General features: G+C 44.3%; 3 protein-coding genes across 14 annotated transcripts in view; 1 reads left to right on the top strand and 2 right to left on the bottom strand.

Moving 5' to 3' along the window:
* RNF216 (ring finger protein 216) overlaps positions 1–622 on the bottom strand; it is a 62,866-nt gene extending 62,244 nt beyond the window's left edge. For 2 of the 8 annotated variants that reach the window (XM_085237497.1, XM_085237491.1), the window contains exon 1: positions 469–581. The gene's annotated coding sequence lies outside the window, so the exon portion shown is untranslated. Of the gene's footprint in view, positions 1–468 lie in introns of all 8 variants that reach the window. The other 6 variants (XM_085237496.1, XM_085237490.1, XM_085237495.1 and 3 more) reach the window with 5 other exon arrangements.
* A 31-nt stretch (positions 623–653) lies between these two features.
* LOC100540763 (urotensin-2 receptor-like) lies at positions 654–3,738 on the top strand. The gene is made up of 2 exons (XM_019620826.3): positions 654–853; positions 1,385–3,738. The coding sequence occupies exon 2, from the start codon at positions 2,178–2,180 to the stop codon at positions 3,228–3,230; it is 1,053 nt and encodes a 350-aa protein (XP_019476371.2). The 5' UTR covers positions 654–853; positions 1,385–2,177; the 3' UTR covers positions 3,231–3,738.
* Positions 3,739–5,844: 2,106 nt separating this feature from the next.
* The window catches only part of SMURF1 (SMAD specific E3 ubiquitin protein ligase 1), a 42,782-nt gene continuing 28,364 nt past the window's right edge, over positions 5,845–20,262 (bottom strand). For 3 of the 5 annotated variants that reach the window (XM_085237505.1, XM_085237503.1, XM_085237502.1), the window contains 11 exons: positions 19,825–19,909; positions 17,510–17,656; positions 16,255–16,459; positions 15,471–15,574; positions 15,036–15,150; positions 14,179–14,357; positions 13,164–13,301; positions 12,697–12,817; positions 11,036–11,237; positions 10,174–10,258; positions 5,845–9,514 (listed from right to left, as the gene is read on the bottom strand). In XM_085237505.1, coding sequence (XP_085093631.1) covers positions 9,415–9,514; positions 10,174–10,258; positions 11,036–11,237; positions 12,697–12,817; positions 13,164–13,301; positions 14,179–14,357; positions 15,036–15,150; positions 15,471–15,574; positions 16,255–16,459; positions 17,510–17,656; positions 19,825–19,909 — 1,481 coding nt within the window. In that variant the 3' untranslated portion in view covers positions 5,845–9,414. The remainder of the gene's footprint in view (positions 9,515–10,173; positions 10,259–11,035; positions 11,238–12,696; positions 12,818–13,163; positions 13,302–14,178; positions 14,358–15,035; positions 15,151–15,470; positions 15,575–16,254; positions 16,460–17,509; positions 17,657–19,824; positions 19,910–20,262) is intronic. The other 2 variants (XM_085237506.1, XM_085237504.1) reach the window with 1 other exon arrangement.

Genomic DNA, 20,262 nt, shown 5'->3' on the forward strand with positions numbered 1-20,262 from the left:
AGCTGCTGCCAATGGCCACGCAGGAGCAGCCAGGGCTCAGCCACACACCCACGGGTCAACCTGCCGGGCCAACTCGTGCCTTCCTCCAGGACCCCCAACCTCCCCCAGCCGCCCCGTAGGAGCGCGGCTCCAGAGCCTCCCATCACAGCAGCACTGCGCGTCTGCGAGCTGGGCCGGCACCGTGACCGCAGAGCACGGGGGCAGAGAGGTCTCAGCGTCACGGCCCTGAGGACTTCGGGTTCCCCTCTCACAGCCGTCCCCACGACCGCACGGAGGAACGAGAGAGGCGCCGTACTCGGCCCGGGGAGCAGGGCCCGGGACAGGGCCGCAGCCCCGCGGGCACACAGCGCCGAGCACGGCCCCGGCGCGGCGAAGGCTGCGAGGAGCCGAGGCAGCCCCGAGCCCTCCCCGCCCGGCCCGCCGCCGCTCTGCCGCCTCCCGCACGGCGCTCCCCCGGGCGCTACTCACCGGACCGCTACCCTCCCTCCGGCCCCGCTCCATTTAGCCGCCGCTGCCCCGCTCCTTCCGGCCTGCGCGCGGCACGTGACCGCCCCGCCCCGCACCATAGAGTGGAGCGGCGAGAACTGGGGAAGGGGGTGAGAGGAGAGGGACAGAAGGGCGGACCCGGCGGTCCCGTCGCGGAGAACGTACCATAGAGTGCACGGGGGGCGGTCCTCCGGGCGGCAGCGCTCCGCCCCCATCCGGGCGCTGTGTCGTGGTGGGAAGGGGCGGGGCTAACACGGAAGGGGGCGGGGCTAACACGAAGTGGGCGGGGCTAAGGGGAGCGCACGTGGTGCCCAGCGGCGCGCCGGCTCGCGGAAAACGCTGTAGAACGGCCGCACCGTCGGAAGGCGTATGATCTATCTGGGGTCCCATGAACTCTGGAGGGAGGAGCGTCCCGTGAAATGCTCGGGGATGCCCTGACGTAGGGAGGCACAACGTCCCTCATGGAGGTCCCGTGTCCCTTGTGGGGGTGACCTGCCAAGTGAGGCTGCAGTCCCAAGCCCACCTGCCCCACTCAGGGGTCTCTCTGGGATTCCCCTTCTTCCCCCATTTCTGAGACTTTGCAGGACATCTCTCCCGTCACACCATTCCAATTAGAACCCTCCAGGATTTTCTTCCCTCTCCCAGATTTAGACCCTTTCTAGGATTTCCTCCACCTTGATTTAGAGCCTTTTTAAGACTTTTTCCCTCCTAATCTAGACCCACTTTAGCCTTGCCCCCTCCTCCCCCCTTCCCGTTTTTAGCACTACCACAGTGTTCCCGAGCACTCTCCAGCCCTCAGTACTCCCACATTACCCCACTTTAAACTCCCACCTAGTCCCCCATCCCCCCAATCCTGCACCTCTCTCGCTTATCCTATCACTGTGCTTTTTGTGCCCAGGGGATGGAGCCGCTCTGGAGGCAAGAGGACACTGTGAGCATTCCGGCAGTGCTGATTTCTCTTTGACACCCGATGCCTTCTTACAAGGAGCGTGGCCCCATGGAGAGCCCTTTTACTCTGTGCACTCCATAGCACAAAGTCAATCAGCCTGGGTGCATAGCTGGCAGCACAGACCTGGAAGGATGCAGAAGTTTCTAATGTGACTCCAGAGGAGCCTGCTGCATTTTCCTGGCAGCATCACTCATTTCGCCTCTGCTCGAAGCAGCTTTTTGCTTCTGCCTTAATGCTGGAGCTGCAGAGAAGGGAGGTCCCACAGGGGTGGGTGCCAGTGCAAGGTTCCCATTGCCATCAGCTCTGGGAGGGGTTGGGGTGTTGCTCTGTTCACTCTTTTCTCCTTCCCATCCTCTAAGAGGGAGAAAAGTTTCTGACATGGAGAAATGAGTGTTTTTTCCCAACTCCCTCCCAGTGAGGAGCTGTGCCAGCATCCCAGTGGGTGGCAGTGGGAGCAGCCGCCGTGTTCCACCCCGCTGAGGGCAGAGGGACAAATCCCACCTCCACTCCTGCCTCGTCCCTCCCTCGGCCGCAGGAAGGCGGGTGCATGGAGGATGGCTTTTCCAGGCTGTGCAAGAGAGAGCCACACATTGAAGCTGAGCGCTACCACTCCTGCGGGTGCTGCAACTGGGACAACACAACCAGGAGCTGCGGTTCTGCAGTTTGGGATTCCCTCCAGGGCGGTGACCTCAGGGGTGGCCGCTGGTGAGGTCCCGTCCCAGCTGCAAGGGGGGCAGTGAGGATGGAGCCGGACGCGTGCACCCCGGAGCTGTGCTATCCGAAGAATGGCAGCACCCAACTCAACACCACGTCCGATAGTGCCAGCGACCTCCTGGCCACCTCCTTCCTGGGCTGCATCCTGGGCACCATGTGCGTGGTGGGCGCGGCGGGGAACATCTACACACTGGTGGTCACCACTGTCTCCATGAGGCGCAGCGGTTCCATGTACGTTTACATCATCAACTTGGCCCTGGCCGATCTCCTCTACCTGTCCACCATCCCCTTCGTGGTGTGCACCTACTTCGTACGGGATTGGTACTTCGGAGACCTGGGCTGCAGGATCCTCTTCAGCCTCGACCTCCTCACCATGCACGCCAGCATCTTCATCTTGACCATCATGAGCACTGAGCGCTACCTGGCTGTCGCCCGCCCTCTGGCCACGCTGCGCGGATCAAGGGACCGTCGGCGGGCGCTCACCTTCCTGGCATGGCTGGTGGCCTTCCTCCTTGCCCTGCCCAGCATGATCCTCATCGACCTGCGCACCAGCCACCGCCACGGGGTGACCAAGCGTATGTGCCACCCCACGTGGCGGATGGGGCCTTACAAGGTGTACCTCACTGTCCTCTTCAACACCTGCATCCTCGCCCCGGGCGTCACCATCTGCTGTGTGTACGCCAAGCTGGCCAGGACCTACTGGAAGTCCCAGAGGGCTCTTGTTGCTCACGCCAAGCACACCAGCCACTGTCCCAAGCAGAAGGTGCTGTACATGATCTTCAGCATCGTGCTCGCCTACTGGGCTTGCTTTGTGCCCTTCTGGCTGTGGCAGCTCTTCAGCCTCTACTGGCACGAGCGTGGGGAGCGGGGCAGCTCCACCATCGTCCCCATCAACTTCCTGGTGACCTGCTTGGCCTACAGCAACAGCTGCGTCAACCCCTTCCTCTACACACTGCTCTCCAAGAACTACAGTGAGTACCTGCGGAGACACCACCGGGCTGCACAGCGGGGCTCCTCCGCACAGCCACCAGCCCCCGTCCCACCCCTGGGGGGCTCCGGAGAGGATGACTGTGGTCTGTGAGAGGTGGGTGCCCAAGGGGCAGGTGGCAGAGATGCGGATGCTTTTCCCTTCGTTGTGGTTCAGAGGCTCAGCCCTTTTGCTGAGGGCTGTGGCACGCTGTTGCTACCCGGGTGAGGTTGTAGCAATAAAGGATAAAAGTGAGGTGGCTCTGATCACTGAACTCACTTGAGCCTTTTGATAAATGTGCTCCTTGTCGTTACGTTTCTACCAGTAGTTCTACTGAAAATAATCTATCACCAGATTTGTTAGAGAAACCATTTTGCTGGAGGAAACTGGAGCCCCGGGCCCCCTCTCATGTCAGGTGCTCTGGAAGCACTGTTCCCAGTTGGTTCAGGCAGACCTTCAGACGAGCCCATGCTCCCTGCACAAGGGGACAGTATCTCTTTCCCACGGGTTCCCCGGGAGGGGTTAAATCTCGCCTTTGAAATCCAACAGAGCAAAGGCATAAGGAGCCCTAGGCATGGGGGACTCTGAGCAGTGTCCCCAGGTCAGTCCCATCTGTCTGGACTCATTTAGTCAGCATCCGATTAACATTCCATTCCAAAGTCTCCCAGACCAAATACTTGCCCAGAACAATTCAATGTCTGTAGCTTTCTTGGATCAAGGTTAGCTCAGTAGAAGAGACCAGGTTAAGTTCACGTTGCTTTCTTATTCTCTCCTCACCACCACATCCAGGTTTCTCTTGCAGATCTTGTTCTAGAACCCAACCAAATACCAAGAGTGATGCCAGGGTCCCCTGGGTCCTCCAGGAACGTCTCCCTCCATCCCCTCTCTGTACCAGAACCACCACAGCTCAGCCATACGGTTTCCAGGCACAGCTCAACCCCCGGTCAGTTTGCCAGCTGCTTCTGAATCTGGGACAGAGCTCCACAGACTTGGCAGGGCACTGCAGCAGCTGTCTGCAAAGCCACACTTACCCTCCCTTTAAACACTCCTCTTTTGCGGTCCATAAAAGCCAGGTTGTGGTGAAAGGAAAAAAGAAGTCATTCTTAACCTGTTGACGTCTCAGCCCCCCTTCTGTCATCTCACAGCCAGCCCCTAAGGGCTCCAGGCAGATTTTCTTTCATTTCATGTCAAGTAGAGCACAGGTCCCAGGTTAAGGGTCTCCTGCTCTCCAGGGGGGGATCGAAGCCATGAAATAATGCCCAGTCAAGGCTGGAAGGGGATCCGCAGGACACGTGGGCACTGTATGCCTTATTCACTCAGCCACTCAGCCATTGCAGACAGGGGTTATACATTTAGGCTTGATGTTATTTCAAGTCAGCCAAATCAGGAAGAGAGGCATTATCCCTTCCTGCCCCACCGCACCTAAAGGGATTTTGTCTGTAAGTGCTCGTTGGCAAAGCTGTAGGATTTTAGCATTACCCTAAGTCACATGTGAAAAAAAAAATGCCTGAAAAAGTAAATGATGGAGAGGGTTTATAGCTAGGAATCAAACTGCAAACCACCAGCAGAAAATACAAAGAGGTTTGTCAGCAGAAAGCATTCATAAATTAAAATACATTCTGCTGTACCTTGGTCAAGTATCTCTTAGTGTACAGCAGGGGCTGCCTTCCCCCAGGCAGGCGGAGAGCCGAGGACACGGGAGCATCATCATAAATCAGAACACAAATCGCCACTCCTAGACCAGCACTCCTCACAGACTGTTTTTGTACATCCTGCAGAAGGAGGCAGAGACTGGAAAATTTAACCTGAGGAATTTAATCGACCTGCCAAGCTTCTGCAAAAGAGTGAATTACTTAAGTTCAGTAACATTTCTTAAGAGAAATTGTGATTTGTTAATCAGTTTCCCAAAAGCTCATGTAGTGCAAGAGTCCTACAGCAGCCCCTCCACAACCACTAGGTTAGTCTGGAGAATCCACTCTGATGGTGTGTTTGGCCATGCTGTGAAGTTGCTCAAAGAATATATATTTTAAATATGAAGAAAAACAGAATCTATAGAGATGAAGGAAACCCCAGCTTTCAGCTCTGGGAGGGAAGGCTGTGCTGCAGCACTGAATCATGCGTGCTGACTGCCAGCACTGTCTGCATGCAGACTCATACCACTGTTTCTCCACTCACAGAAGTACAGGAAAGCAAAGATTCATCAGCATTAATTAATTTTTCCCCAGCTCTCATAAAGAGGAGATTTTTTTTCCCTCTGAAAACTGAGATTCTGGAAAAGTAACAGAATGGCTGAAGGCTGGTAAACAGTCAGAGAAGGAATAAAACGAATGCACTCTCTCGAAAAGAAGAGTTTTAGCTGAGCCTGTGAAATCAGCTGCATTCTCCCAGCTTGTCCACTGAGCCACCCCAGCTTCCCACTGCAGGTACCTGTACTCAGCACAAGGTGAGGCAGTTCTGTCAGACAACGCCGATGTTCACAGTCACAAGTCTGGTCGCTGCTAACAGCAGCAAAGCCTCATCACACTGCACTCCGGGTCTGTAAAACAAACAGGGTTATTTATTAACCCTACAGAGTATTTTGCATTGCTACAGGCTTTTTTGTTGTTGCCTCCTTTAACACCGTGACTCTGTCCTCCACCCTCATCTCCAGCTGAGCTCTCTCACATTTCATTATGAGAGTGTCCTGTGGCTTCCATAAACATGTTAACGAAGCAGTGGATACCAAGAGTTTAAAGTTGTGAGTTTATTGCATATGTAACAAAAATGAACATGACCTCCTGGGTCCAGCCTACTATACAATCACTGTTTATTCCAGCTGGTTCCATAACCACATTAAATAGAACTAGTATTTCTTTAAATACTTTGATTTAGACATAAAATGAAACATTAGTGTACAACTTTCACAAAATAAATCTGCAATAAAAACAGTGGGAAGAATAACAAGGATAGCAGCAATACTTAAACATGACATTACAAAATAATAAATTAAAAAAATACATTATAAAGTGGTCGAGGAACAAAAATTAACAAATTAAAAACAGATCCATACTGTGTTTCTGGGAACTTGCTGTGCCACGCGGCCCTGAACCTGAGCTACAGAGGGCCCTGGTGGCCAGATCACTAATTTACAAAATCTATTGGATTTCACAACCACCTCAACTTGAACAAAGTACATACTGCTGAGCAAACGTCGATTTCACCCCCTGGAGCTTCAAGCAGCCTTTCTGAAGCAGGGTCTTGTCTAACATAATGCCCAAGTTAATGCCAACGTTCATAAAACAGCCTCATTTCTTCCCGATTTAAAACACGAGCAAAGTGGTGGTTTCCTACATCCCTGAGCATATAGTATAGGCTGATGAGCAGTATCAGGGCAAGCACTGAAGGTCTGTGCCAACGGACCAGCTTTTAGGTTTGCCTTTAGGACAGGAACGAAAGACACACTGTACCTTGTATTTCCTTCAGGTCTGATCCAAGACGCATGTGTGCACAAGGTGGAACGTGGAACGACTGAACGGACACCAGACTTTATGTTATTCTTTGGGCAAGTTTTGAGGAGTAACAACCAGTTCAAGTGCTGGCAGACCAACTGGGAATGAACACACTCACAGATTCAGACAGCTGAGGTTATAAGAACAGCGTCCAAGACCTCATAGAGTCAACAGCTTGAGCCATGCAAACTCTTGTTTGCGTTTCATCCTTCCCTGGCCTTGAAACCAGCCACTGGAAGAAGAAATCATTACTTAAAACCCATACTGCCTTGCTTCTTTATTTCCTCCATCCATCCATCCATCCACCATCCATCCATCCATCTTTAAGGCCTGCCTCAAATGCACATACAGAACAATACAAAAAAAAGGTCTTCATCATCACTGAAGTGGCACAAAGTTGCGAAGACAACACAATGGGAGAGGTGGTGAAGCTGTATAAAAAAGAACTAAAACAATTAAAAAGACGGTGCCCTATTCTCATTATTGTCAGCAAGGAGGAGGTACCTTGACAAGGGCTTTTAAATACAGCAAACAACAATCCTTGCCTATTCTTATTTTGTGCATTCAATAAAACACTGACCTAGGAAAGACATTAGGAACTATCATATGTCAACTGTGTCGTTGACATAAAGCTACTTGACCTATAGATTTCCAAATAAAGGGCCTTCACCTTCACCTCACTTGGTTTTTACCAAGCCAGTTTTAGAGCTTGCGTGATAGGATTTCTGTTAGTGGTGGGCTTTAGCATCTGTTTTTTCAACTCTTTTAGTGAAAAATCCACATGAGACTACATGCAAAGCTTTTGGGCAATAATCCACGTTGTGTTTTTCCTATCTGACTGGTTTATTGCACATTCAAACGTACTGAAAGGATTAAATACACTCTATGAACAGGTACGACTTCACAGCCATTTTGAAAAGCCAGGGCCATGGGGATTCTGCTGCTCAGCCCAAGACTGTACAGACCTTCATCTCCAGACAGTTCTATTTCCTTTCTCTTCTGCAAAACACACACATGATTTCACTTGTGTCCCAGTCATCAGTACTGCAGAAACTGGTCCCCATTTGCAACAGGATTCCTCCAGAACATGGGTGTAAGTATCCTCTGTCCTGTACAGTCTCGCTGGATGAGCGCCTTGAGCAACCCTGTGCAAATCTCACACTATGGTACAATTTTACACCTCCAATGCAATCCTCACTCCCAACCACAAATCACAAGAATTATGGTCAATGGAAACAAACAAACAAAACTGAGAATGATGCCAGAATTTTGACAAGTGTCTACTTTCTGTCCTATCACAGTTTAAAGCTATTATCAAATTCAATTTAAAAAAGACAAAATAGAAGTATTCCAGTAGACATCTTCTAAGAACAATCTTTTACCCACAGCTGAATTTCAATGCACTATTCCATAAACAAAAACATCTGTTAAATGTTTCAGTAATGAATTTCTCTAAAAATCAGGCTTGCCAAAGAAAAAAAATCCTATACAAGCAAGCCTGCTTTACTTAAGTTTAGACATGTTTGACAGATAACTGGGTCTTTCTGAAGCCGTGTTATTTGTTAAAATACTGTCTGATCTCGGAGTGCAAACTGGAAAAAATGTTAGTGATTCAGGTATTTGATTTGCTTTTGTTTCCCTCGGGAAGTTACCTTAGCAATGTGTTAGAGAATCAACCTTTTAATATTAGTTTCAGGTATTTGAAAAAATAGCCTTCTATGGCTCTCTGGAGAAATTCTTATCCTTACAGAACTGAAGTCGTAAATCCTTTCAATAGCTTTCCATAACATTTAAAATGTATTCACTGTATGGTTACCCTTTTACCACAGCCTCCAAATAAACCTTTCACACGGCCAAAAACATCAGAACAGAAGTTAGCTCTGTTGACTGAGCGTTTGGCCATTCCATTTTGAGTCTTCAAATATGAAGTCACAAAAACATTTCAGGTAAAACAGTGGCACAGAAATCACAGCTTTGAAATTGAATAAATTTTGTCCTCTGTCTCCTCCTTACAAAGCTTCTCTGCAGGTAATTATATCTGAGCAAACTACGGAAAGTAATTCTGCAGGAGGAAATAACTGTTTTCATGTGCAAAACAATTAGGTTTCAGCCAGGACAACCAAAAAGAAATCATACAATACCATTTAAGCTGTCCCCAATTCTTTTGCTTTTCTCAAGGTAAGCCACAGCTTCCACTGGGAGCTTCCTGCTAAGGCAGAACTTGAATTTCTTTGCCTTTCAGTTAAATGCTCATATGGAGGTAATTTCTGCTAGAAGTTCACTTTTTAATCAGGTTTTCAGAATGTGCACTGCAAATTCTTGTGCCAGTCAGACACACTGCAGCACCTGGACTCCACGGGGTTCAAGCTTGATTTTAGACAAACTAACCGGGCACACCTAACCATCTGCATGTCCTCAGCAAATCAAGCTCATTCTTAATTACTCTGCGAATCTCCTATTAAAAAAAACGAAACCCACAGGTCATTGACCCGATCACAATATGTGTTACAAATCTAGCAGAATATCCTGTGTATCCAAAGCCAAATGCTGAACTTGGCTGCATTTCATTGTATGGGGGATGGAAGAAGAGGGAAGGGCTTATTGTAACAAAGGAGAAAAAGAGTTGGAAACCACCAACAAAAGCCCCTGCCCCCACCATCATCCACCAAGAGTGGAAGGGAAACAACCCATCTCCAAGTTGTCCAGAGTTCCGGTGCTTCAGACAGCTTAGCAGGAAGTTCACAGCAAGCTTCTTCTAGCTTTTGATTTGGTGGTCCATGAGCTAGCATCTGTTTCCTTTGGTTGCTTTTTCACTCCACAGCAAACCCACATGTCTCTTCCACAGCTGTCAACAGCTTCTCGTAAAGCTTCTCATATGACTCATAAGGCGGAATGTCAATCCGGTTAAAGCTGGAGATAAAATAACAACACATTGCAGATTATGAATCTAACACATTTATTGCAATTAAAAAAAAAGAAAAACAACAACAACAACAACAACAAAACGAACATACAAACCCTAGATTAGCTACATAAAGATAGCATTTGTAAAATCAACATCAAAGCCTCAGCCCCTCCAATGGCCAAAGGAGGCAACATCAAAGAAGTAACTGTACTGCTGCAGCAGGAATCTCTTACTTGGGCTGGGTCTGGGAGGAGGAGATGCAAGAGGCTGCAAAGAAAGCAAGACACCAGGCCGGCCTGCTCCTTGCTCTGCCTGAAGATAGCATTCCTTTCTTACATTTTACATCTAAAAACTACTCTTTCTAATCCTGAATGAAGATTCATTGCTATGAGTAATTTATCCGTGAATACTTTTGCTGAAAACGTGGAAATTAACATCTCACTGTTCAGAATAATCAATTCTGGGGCAGACAAAAACCACAGATGGTATAGAGGACATAAATCAAGCAATAAGAACTTAAGTCAATTATTTTGCTGGCTGCAGAGTACAGATATTTCCAAGTTAGCAGAACACACTTGGATACATCTAAGCACGTCACACGGGTTAATCCATAGCCAGGACTGAGATGGCTACTTTTAGGACAAAGCAGAACGTTTCATCTTACCAAGTGTGGGCTTTTGGAAGGTTGTCTGTGTTTGCATCTATTAAATGGATGGTAAACAGTCTGGGTCCTGCAGCGCCTGTAGAACCTTACAAACAGACATTCTAGTTAATGCACTTCAACAAAATAGCATTAGTGCACACATATGCTGCTATTTATAAAAAGGCAAGAGAAAATTACTGTTCCAGATGCAGATATGAGTATGCTGTAGGCTAAGTCTGTGGGTCAGACTTGCAGATGGTGAAGAGATATCAGAAATGATGGGTCTCTTAATGACAACAAACTTGCAGACCAGTATTTTGGAAAACAGTTAAACTTCACACAGTTATACTTTCAAAAATGAAAAGGCTCAAAAGTAAGAAGACTTTTCTTGCAAAACAGAACTATGTATTTGAATTCTGCAGATCAGTTCACTGTCAGTTAACAACAGTCTAGGACACTGCTACCTTTTCCGACAACAAGAACTGCAACTTTCAGGAAGTTGCTTTAAAGTCTGATGGTTTGCTGCCCACCACCAATAGGAATACATTTTTCATGTAAAAGAATTGTTCAGGCTGCTCTATAATCACGTATATGCTTTCATGCAGTGATACTAATGTCAGTCCACAGAACTGTAAGAGACTGATAAGCCAGTATTGACACCAGCCTAAGTGCTACACGAGGACAGACTGCTCAGCTTGCATGACTTGTCAGCAACAACTAAGGTGGTCACCAGCAGCCACTGATAAATGTAGAACTGCTCTTGGGATGAAAAGTTTGCAAGTGATCAAGTTATCCAGTAACATGCTGATATTCTAGAAGGGCCCAACAAATTCCACCCAATCTTCCTCCCACTGCATGTTAACTCAGCCTCCACATCAGTCACCTTGTAAAGCCTTGAAACCTTGAAGTGGGACACGCGTCGAACCCGTCACAAACTGCAAAAGCCTTGCCCTTCTTTCTTCATCAAATGTTTCCACTGCTTGCCAGAACCACTTCACAATATTGCTATCTGCCATGCAGTGCTTTAGACGTGTGTTTGACTTCCAGTCATTCAGGTCTATCTTATCCAGGCCTCCTATGATTAGCTGTTAATGGATTAGAAAACGCTTTAACATTCAAAGTCATTTCAGGTTTGCAGCTATGAAAACATACATCGAGTTATTGCACAAAGCCCAGCATTCTTTATGCACTCGAGCCACCTTCCTGGTACACAGTAACGCTCCAAAACAGTTTAGAACAGGAAGTAAATCTCCCCAGTTAATCTGCAATGAAACTGAAGCCCAGGATTACACCAGAACTGGAATTTTCAGAAGAAATCAGAGTCAAATGCCCATTCAAGACCTGCTTTTTAAATCTAGCCTACCTGAAAAGTACAGTATATCTTTATGAGGATACAGCACAGACTTGGATGAAGGCGTGCCATCTACTGAGTTGACACAGAAATCATTTTCCTGACCTGGCTTTGTCCTAGAGTTGCTAATAACCCACCACAGGAAAGTGCTGCTCAGTTTATGGTTACATCCTAATTGGTCCGTTGTCCATAACTGACCACTAACTACAAAAACTTTGCAGCTGTTTTTTGATGTTGTTTATGAGAGTGTCTGACAAAGACTAGACGGATTACTTCAATCTCTTTTCCAGATGAAACCAGGTTGCAAAATATTGAAAGAGGAAGTCATTATTGGCCATGAATCTAACCAGCTACCCTGGCAACGACAAACAAATGGCATACAGGAGACATCATCACTCAAAACAAAATGTGTGTCATCTTCTAAATTTCCCATAATATTCCATTCTAAGAGCTGCCATTTAGCAGCTGTCTTTTTGTGCCACCAAGATGGTACCCACTGAGACTAATTTATAGTATTAGGGCAGTTGTGACTATCCTAACTTGGACAGTATTGAAATATTAATTGGATTTACAATCTGCCTTTTTAAACAACTAACGCATGGAACACAGTAACTTCATGTGAACAATTGGTATGCACAAACTACTACCATTAAACTATTTCTTCCAATACCTCAAATAGTCTATTGCCTTCTTTAAAATAATAAACAAAAAATAGGAAGAAAAATGGTGTAGAACTCTATACCTCAGGATTAAACGTAAAGACAAATTAATTTATTTTCTACGTGCTCTCTCACTTCTTTAGCTGCTGTAAACCATGACTTATGTGCCTATAGAAACAGACACATTAAAACAGTCATTGAAGGAAACAAGTACTGGGGCAAACAACAGGTTAGGTCTTGCCAGCAGCTCTTCAGGCTTGCAATGCTCCCTCTCTCTACCCAGACCACCTGCTTTGAGCATTAGTGCCTGGTTACACAATACGGTGTATTTGTCTTCCCTGTTCAAGCAGTCCTCTCACTAACACTAACCCAAAAGCAAGTCTAGAATAAAACAGAAAGTGTCTGGTTAAACAAATGCACAGCCTTCTGGTATATAAACTGCAATAAATTGTGTTGTTATTTATTTTCAAATCAGTGCTTGGGTACAGAACGTATGAATGAGGAACTGATATTCCAAGCAGATAAAATGTGTACCTCAAGTTCCTTCTGGTCAAAAGGCTTGAGGAGATGTTGGGGAATGAGTTCGTTAAAACCCTTCTGCAGAGCCAAGAACTGTGCTTCTATGCCTCTCATAAATCGCCAGTTCACATACAACCTGGGGGAGGAAAAAAAGTCAGGGTGATAAGCTGGATAAGACTGGGCTTTTTAGAGCAAGGCTGGAAAAGTTTACAGAGGAACTTTTAGAACACATTTTGTTGTATGAAAGAAGTTATTATTAATTCCTTTTGCTATCAACGTTTAATTATTACACCATTAACAGACAACACAAAGTGCAATTTACAACTTCTTCTTCCCAGGCTCTACTACGTTACGTTGCATGAAAACAGGTAATTTATGACTCAGGTATTTCCCTCCGAAATACCCATATTAAAAAAAAAAAGCAATGTGTTCACTGCCTTCCTTTCTCTACATGTGCAGGATATGGATTTGTTCTGCAATACCTGACATATTCTTTCTTGTTCTCTTCTGTCACTGGAATGTTCCTGCCATTTGGTTTGAGTTCGTGCTGTAAAATCCTTCCAAAAGCATTGTGTTCCACACAAAAAGTATGGTCCAGAACCGGGGTGATATCGTTCTCTCTAACAAATGAAAGACAGAAGGTAAGCTCTGTAATTTTGATCACTTGCAGTGACGATGCTGACAGCTTGTTATTTGAGCACACAGAGTCTTCAGGATAAACCTGGTAACCATCTATCTGCATTCCACACCACTAGAGGAATGCTGCCACAGTCACTGATTTCTATATGGCTTATTGCCTGCTGAGGAGCCCCACCAGAGCTGTCATTCTAATACTACAAATACTACAATTGTAGTAGTATTTGGGATAATGAACAAATAATTAAACCCTAAATTCACACACACACACACACACACACACAATGATCCAATTTGCTGTCATGTACAGCACATACACTCATCATGAGTGAAGCACAGAAGAAATCACAGTTATTTTATTTTCAATAACATACCAATAACTATAAACATAAATTTAAAACAGTCTTTATGAAAAAGTGACAACGCAAAGCAATACTAGAGAATCCCAAAGCTACACCTCATGATGATGGATTTTGTTCTACGCTGTACATGTGCAAAGTTCAAATTAATTCCATTTATTTTCTTCTTAATCAATATTAGTTTCTTTTTTGTTTTTTTTTTTAAATCCATGTTTTTTTTTATGGCCAAAGGTTGTACTTCCAAACTCAGGACAGAGTTCTGAGGATTTTGATACTGTAGTATTCTACCACACTCATGCAACACTTAATTTAGAACCTAATTTACTACAAGGAGGCCTAACACAGCTTACATGAGCATTTTTTTCCTCAAATACCTTGAGCTTTTTGACACAGAAATTGTTACTTGGGAATTCTGTACCCATCTCCCCCATTACTGACCCTTCTATTTTCTGCAAAGCACAATCTTCTCCACAGCAAGACAACTGATAAACACGGTACTTACAGAATCCAGACTAAACTTTTGTGTAGTTCTGGGTCAACAGATTCCAGATCAGAGAGCTGAATGGGTTTCCCCAGGAGCTGTTTATAAAAGGGAACCGTGAACCCCCCATTGATATAGTGTCCATGGAACACAGCCAAACCCATTATCCGACCGACAAAATGGAAATAAGACAAATGGTCCTGCAGAGAGAGGAGAAAATCAGGCAGCACAAAGACGCTCAAACACTGACACCTGGTGGCTCTTTAAGTGTAAGTCATCTGCAGCCCTCTGGGCAAAAGGAACCACAATTTTTCCTCGTAACATAACCAAGAGAAGCATTTAATGATCAAACACATCAAACAAGTCTCTGTGCTTTATCTAATAAATTATACACAAGTACTTTAGACCTTGCAAACAGAACTGCTGCTCCTTTTAGGGCTTACATCAATACAAGGCCTCCAATAATGGGGAAGAAAACACCCAAACAACACAGGAGTTTATTGAGAAAGGGCAAACAAGGCTTACAAGTCCCTACAGTCATGGAGCAGACACTGCTTAGGATGCAGTGTTTGCACAATCACCTGTATTTAAAATGAAGAGTACTTTTACCTATCCCAGAAACAACAAGCACCCCAGCCAGTACCAAGGAGTCTCAAATGACAGCCAAAAGAATTCAGATACTTATCAAAAGAGAACTCTTCTCTCATGTCACTTCTATGCAAACCCTGCTCCTCTGTACCATAACAACACAAGACTTGTTAACATGTTTTTACCCCGCTTCGCTGTCGATGTTCTCACCATGAAAAAATCAGCTGCAATGATAAGCTGCAGGAGACAATCTCTTGAAGTACACATATTGCTCAGAAGTCAATACTTACAGGATTGATAGAGGAATCTGGATTGATTTGCAGCATGTAAATATTATCTGTAGAGTACTGGAAGAGTCCATAGTATGGATTCAACATTTCATGGCACAGTAAATACAACCATTCTCTGCCAAAAAAAAGTGTTATTTTAGAAGAAAGCAACTTCCACTTAAACTTTAGACAACAGTTATCGTGAACCACTAACACAGTTATCAGTTTCTTAGCTTGGTTTTAGTTTATAAGTAGTGAAGAAACTAACATGAATTAACATTGCTAGTAAGCCATGAGACAATGCCATCTCATTCCTTACCCATTCCCTAAACATTGTCAGAGACATATTTAAATAAATCAAGTCTGAACAAGACTCACTGAAAAACACACACACACACACACACAAAGAAACACCAATTTTACTGCTAAAAAGTGTCAGAAAAACTAAAATCCCACCTTGCTACTCCTCCATAATCCAGGCCTTCCTCGCCTCGAAATTTTACCATAAGCCTCTTTTTCAAATCCTTTGGCCTCATCTTCATTATCTGACGGTAGGATTCCTGCACATGTGTACACATATATTTATAGGTTGGGGTTTTTTTTTAACAGATTAGACATTTTATTTCTTTTCTTTTAATTAGCTCTAAGAAGCATTAGTATAACACATAGATTTTTACTCCGCTACAGAAAACATTCTGCTAAAGGGCTAATCTAAAGCACATTTCAATGACAACACTAATATTTGTTGGTGTAAAGTCCACAAAAAGCTTAATTCCCTTTTGCTACAAAGGTACTTAAAAAATAATCCAATCTAAGAATAGAAGAATGCCCAATTAGAGTTACCTTTTACATGCCTACACACATAAATGGTAATAGCAAGCAGATGCCATTCCTTTTAAGTTTTCAACTGCTGTCATTTGTAAATGAAAAAGAATGCTCAAATTTGTCAGCAAAATCCATGTGAAGTTTACATAATCCAGCTTTCCTCATGTAAGGTGAAAGACTTTTAGCAGCTAAAAATTTGTATTTGCAAAAGAACCCCAAACTACTCATTCTTACAAATGTCCAAGTTAAAACATGAAACTAAAAAAATGTCTTTAATTTAATCAGAGTTGTGATGACCCATATGATACCACTGGATTCACCACTTCTCTCTCATTAAACAGACTTGACGTAAGACCAGTTTTATTAAACTTGAGCAAGAGAAGTTGATATTAGTAGTAAAGAGTCCATCAAATACCTCAAATATTTCCTCTCTGGATACTTCAATTCGGCAGTGACCTGCCTGTGGCTGCTGAAGGGACAGCTCATGTCTAAGAACTTTCAGTTTTTGCACCAAGTCTCTTTCATATCTCTGTGCAGGCAACTCTTCACCCTCTTCCACAGACCCCTCGTTTGGAGCCGGCAGAGGCTGCTGGCTGGGCTCTTTTAGCTGGCATTGATGACTTTGAAAGAAAAGCAAAATATTTATTCTAGAAGCGTTACAATAAGGAAGATGTAAAAAGAATAAAACTTTCTGGTACTTCTCTTGAGGAGTATAACAAGAAAAGAGATCTCTAGTGAAACAATAGCTTTATAAATGGAACCATCTCACAACTGCAATGAATTTTTTTTTCCAGCTCCATCAAAGTAGGGATAGCACAGTAGAATAGAACTACCTCTACAATCATTGGAAGAGATATATGTACTTGTCCCAGAGAGATGAAGCTTCAAACATTCATCCTCATTGGTCACGCCTTTATTTGGGCTGAGGATCCATTTTATTTTTTAGATAAGAGATTCTGCAGTAGGCTTCAAGCACAGACAAATTGGATCCAATGCAAATTCTGAACTCAGGCACGATGCACACAATCAGGCTTCTTCCAGGGTCAGTTCTGTAACAGTGCAGCTGCTTTTGCATGATGCAGAGCTTGAATTTATTAAATCTGCTAAACCTGAGCAGGCTGTGCACAGCATCAGGCGACCTGACTGCAGTTGGCTTTATATTCCTGTTGTCTGGAGCTCAAGGGAGCACAAAGCCAACTCATGTCCACCAAGAGTTAGCACAGAACTAGAACTAGAACTGCTAAGCCAGAGAGACATGAGTGGAGTGCTGTGGAACTGCCTGGCAGATCCTTACCCCACATCCCAGCATTTCTAGAGCTGCATATTTTCACCAACACAACTTGGTGCAGTTTTGTCAAACCAACTTAAAAGACCAGCATTGTGCAGAAATATGCAAGCCCTCCCTGGGGACTGCAAAGCATAATAAAAACAGTTTTGCAGAGCCTTTGCGTGAAGTTTGGACAGAAGTAGGGTTGACAACAAATATTCAGACCCTGATTAGACCCACACAGAAATCAACCTCCTTGGATCTGTTGCCTAATATCATTACACAGTGATTTGTTTTTCAGTCCCTCATGACTCCCAGGCTTTAACTGTAGTTAAAATTGTACAAAAATAATGGTTTAAGAATCCAAACTTGAGATGAATTATTTATCGTGCAAGCCTCTTACTTCATGATGTGATGTAGTCGTGGATCTGTGAACTGTGTGGTTCTGTTGTTATGATCTACAAAATATATTCTTCCTGAAACTGTACTTCTAACTTCCCAACCTGGAGGCAGAGGTCCCAGTTCATCACAATTCACACTGTTAAGGTCTCTAAGGAGAAAAGTAAACAAAGTTAAAGCACTGCCGAAGTGAAGGTGGAACCAATTACATTCAGGAGATGGGGAGGGGGAGTTAATTTGGTTCTCAGAGATTCCAGGCTACCAAAATCTCAGGAAAGAAGCGCAGGATAGCTACTTTAATGTCGCCTTTTTAGAAGCCTCCATCTAAGCAGTGCAACTTTGTAATCTGTCCTTGAAAGTAACAAAGCCTTGCAGCTTAAAAGTAACTTCAACATGCAACATCATCATTTAGGCAGAGCTGCAAAAGGAGAGAGAAATTTCACAGAAAAAAAAAGAAAAATCCCATTAACATTAATGCGAGCCGCAGAAAACCTAAAAATGGAATGCCTCTAAACCAACCACTGCCTCCAAAGAACCAGCAGGTTAAGAAACCAAGGCAGCCAAACACTAAGATCACCTAAAAAGAAAAACTCACCTCTTTAATTAGCAAGGTTAGAAACTTAAGTATGAGAAATCGCTCACAGTAAGGCTTCACTGACCTGTTCATCCCTTTCATTCGTGATAGCTTTAAGGTGCCATTCTGTGTAAGCGCTGCTAAAGGCAATCACTCACCTCCAGGCAGCACAATAGCATTTAAATTCAACACACAGGATGTATTTACAGCTCGAGAATTTAAAATGCTTTAAAGCTACCCCTTGCAGTACCGACAATGGCAAGAAAAAGGAGGGGAACGTGGAGACTCTTGTTCTGGCAGAAATGCTGTTAAGTGAGGTATTCTCTAGACAGTTGAGGTGAGTTTATCTATTATGCAGGGTTGAAGACATCACTCCCTAGATTTCCTTACCTAAATCTAACAACCCAACATCAGCATAAGGGTATGAGAGGCTTTAGAAAGGCTAGAACACTTTGTACATCAAAGGCTTCATTACTGTCAAGGGATGGCATAAGCCAGCGTGGGGTACACAGGGAGACAGACCAGCCTTTGTTAGGCTCCTTGAAAGAAGATTATAGCTGTAACCATTTGTTTCAATCAGCTGCGCATCTGCAAGTGCTTTAGAGATCTGATTACAACAAGTTTTAACCTACATCTGTGCTAAATGCCAAGGTTACATTTTTGCACTGTAACTTGGTGGTAAAGAAAAGCCATCTCCACTTTGTAAGAGGAGATTGCTGGTCCCAAAAAGCTGGCTAAAATCTATAGCAAAAAGAAGCAGTAGCTTTCATTAAGTACATCAGGATCACTTGAAGAAGAAATATGGCTTTGGGCATCCAAGCCAGACTTGAGTGACATGAAGAATGAGTATTGTCATTTCTTCTTCCAACAGCACCAGCTAATCTAACATCAGCTATTTTATCTCCCTCTAAACCTCATTTTTTCATATCCTCCCATACACTGTGGTTGTATCAACACTTTTGCCTACACTACTGCGTATAATTTTTCTAATATCCTGTACCACACTGGTCTATCATACAATGAACACAGCAGCTGAAGAGTTACAAACGCTGTGCTTTGCTACAGAATTGGGTGTGCAGTGAAACAGCCCAGATTCAGAGCTCCTCAAGGAAGACAGACAGACCTTAGTCACAAAGACCTGGATTAACTGCAGGTTAAGTTTTAAAGAGGCTTTACTAGATTAATCATGTGGAGGATTCGAATTTCCTAGCTGCAAATCATTGGTCTGAAGCATAAAAGCCCCAACACTACTTCAAGTTTAAAGACAACAAGGAATCTCTCAGCTTCGGTTGTACAAGAATGGGCACTGCTATAGCAGAAATTACTAATTCAATACTCAGGAAGCAGTCACTTTTTTATTTAATTTGTAGTCCAAGCTGTTTTTAAACAAAAAATATTTGATTCAGAAATCCAGCTTCACAAAACCAATAATGAAGTCACGTTGACATTTTTGGAAGGGTTTGTCAAGTGGTAATTCCTGAAGGACTACACACTTCTCTTTGCTTGTTTCACTGGTAGGTAATTCTCTCTTTCAAAAAGTCATTATTTAATGTATGGCGAAAAGCTGACTGGAGAGATCCAAAATCACCCCCTGCTCATGTCTCTCCCTTTAGGTTTAGATAGTCTGCTTTATAATTATTACTCTTAAAGATTTCACAGATTTTTGCTCTAAAAGATTCAGCTTACATCTGTACATGCACAGAATCCCACCCCATGGCCCTGAGTTTGTAACTAGAAATACATACCTTGGTATCCTAGGGTCATGCCATGTGCTAACTCCAGTCTGCGTGTGCAAAAAATAAACCTGTCCCTGTACCGTTGTTCTCTGTTCTGTGAAAATGGATGGAAGATTACTGTAAGGCACAACTCTAAAAAAAACCAACCTGAATAAACAGTTTGTTTGAAGCCATTAACGTACATTGTCTTTCTGTCAGAGCTAGGAGAAAGTACTTGAGCCATCCCACCTGATCTCTTGCAGCACGGACTACTTTGCCCTTAAACACAGTCCTCACAAGTTTACTCAACTACACAGTTCAGCAATCCTTTTCAAACTCAAAAATCCAGCATGTTTCAGTTTGTATTTTTATTTTTAGATCTTGAGACATCTCAAACCCCCAAACTGGATTTCTTTCCTCCTAGATTTGGCGTGCTCTTTTCCAAGCTTTAAATTCTCCTTAATCTTA

This window comes from Meleagris gallopavo, chromosome 16 (genome assembly GCF_905368555.1).
Source record: "Meleagris gallopavo chromosome 16, MGAL_WU_HG_1.1, whole genome shotgun sequence".
Classification (NCBI taxonomy): Eukaryota; Metazoa; Chordata; class Aves; order Galliformes; family Phasianidae; genus Meleagris; species Meleagris gallopavo.

Coding starts and splice junctions, on each gene's coding strand:
- LOC100540763 (XM_019620826.3), top strand. CDS start 2,178: ATGGAGCCGGACGCGTGCACCCCGGAGCTGTGCTATCCGAAGAATGGC.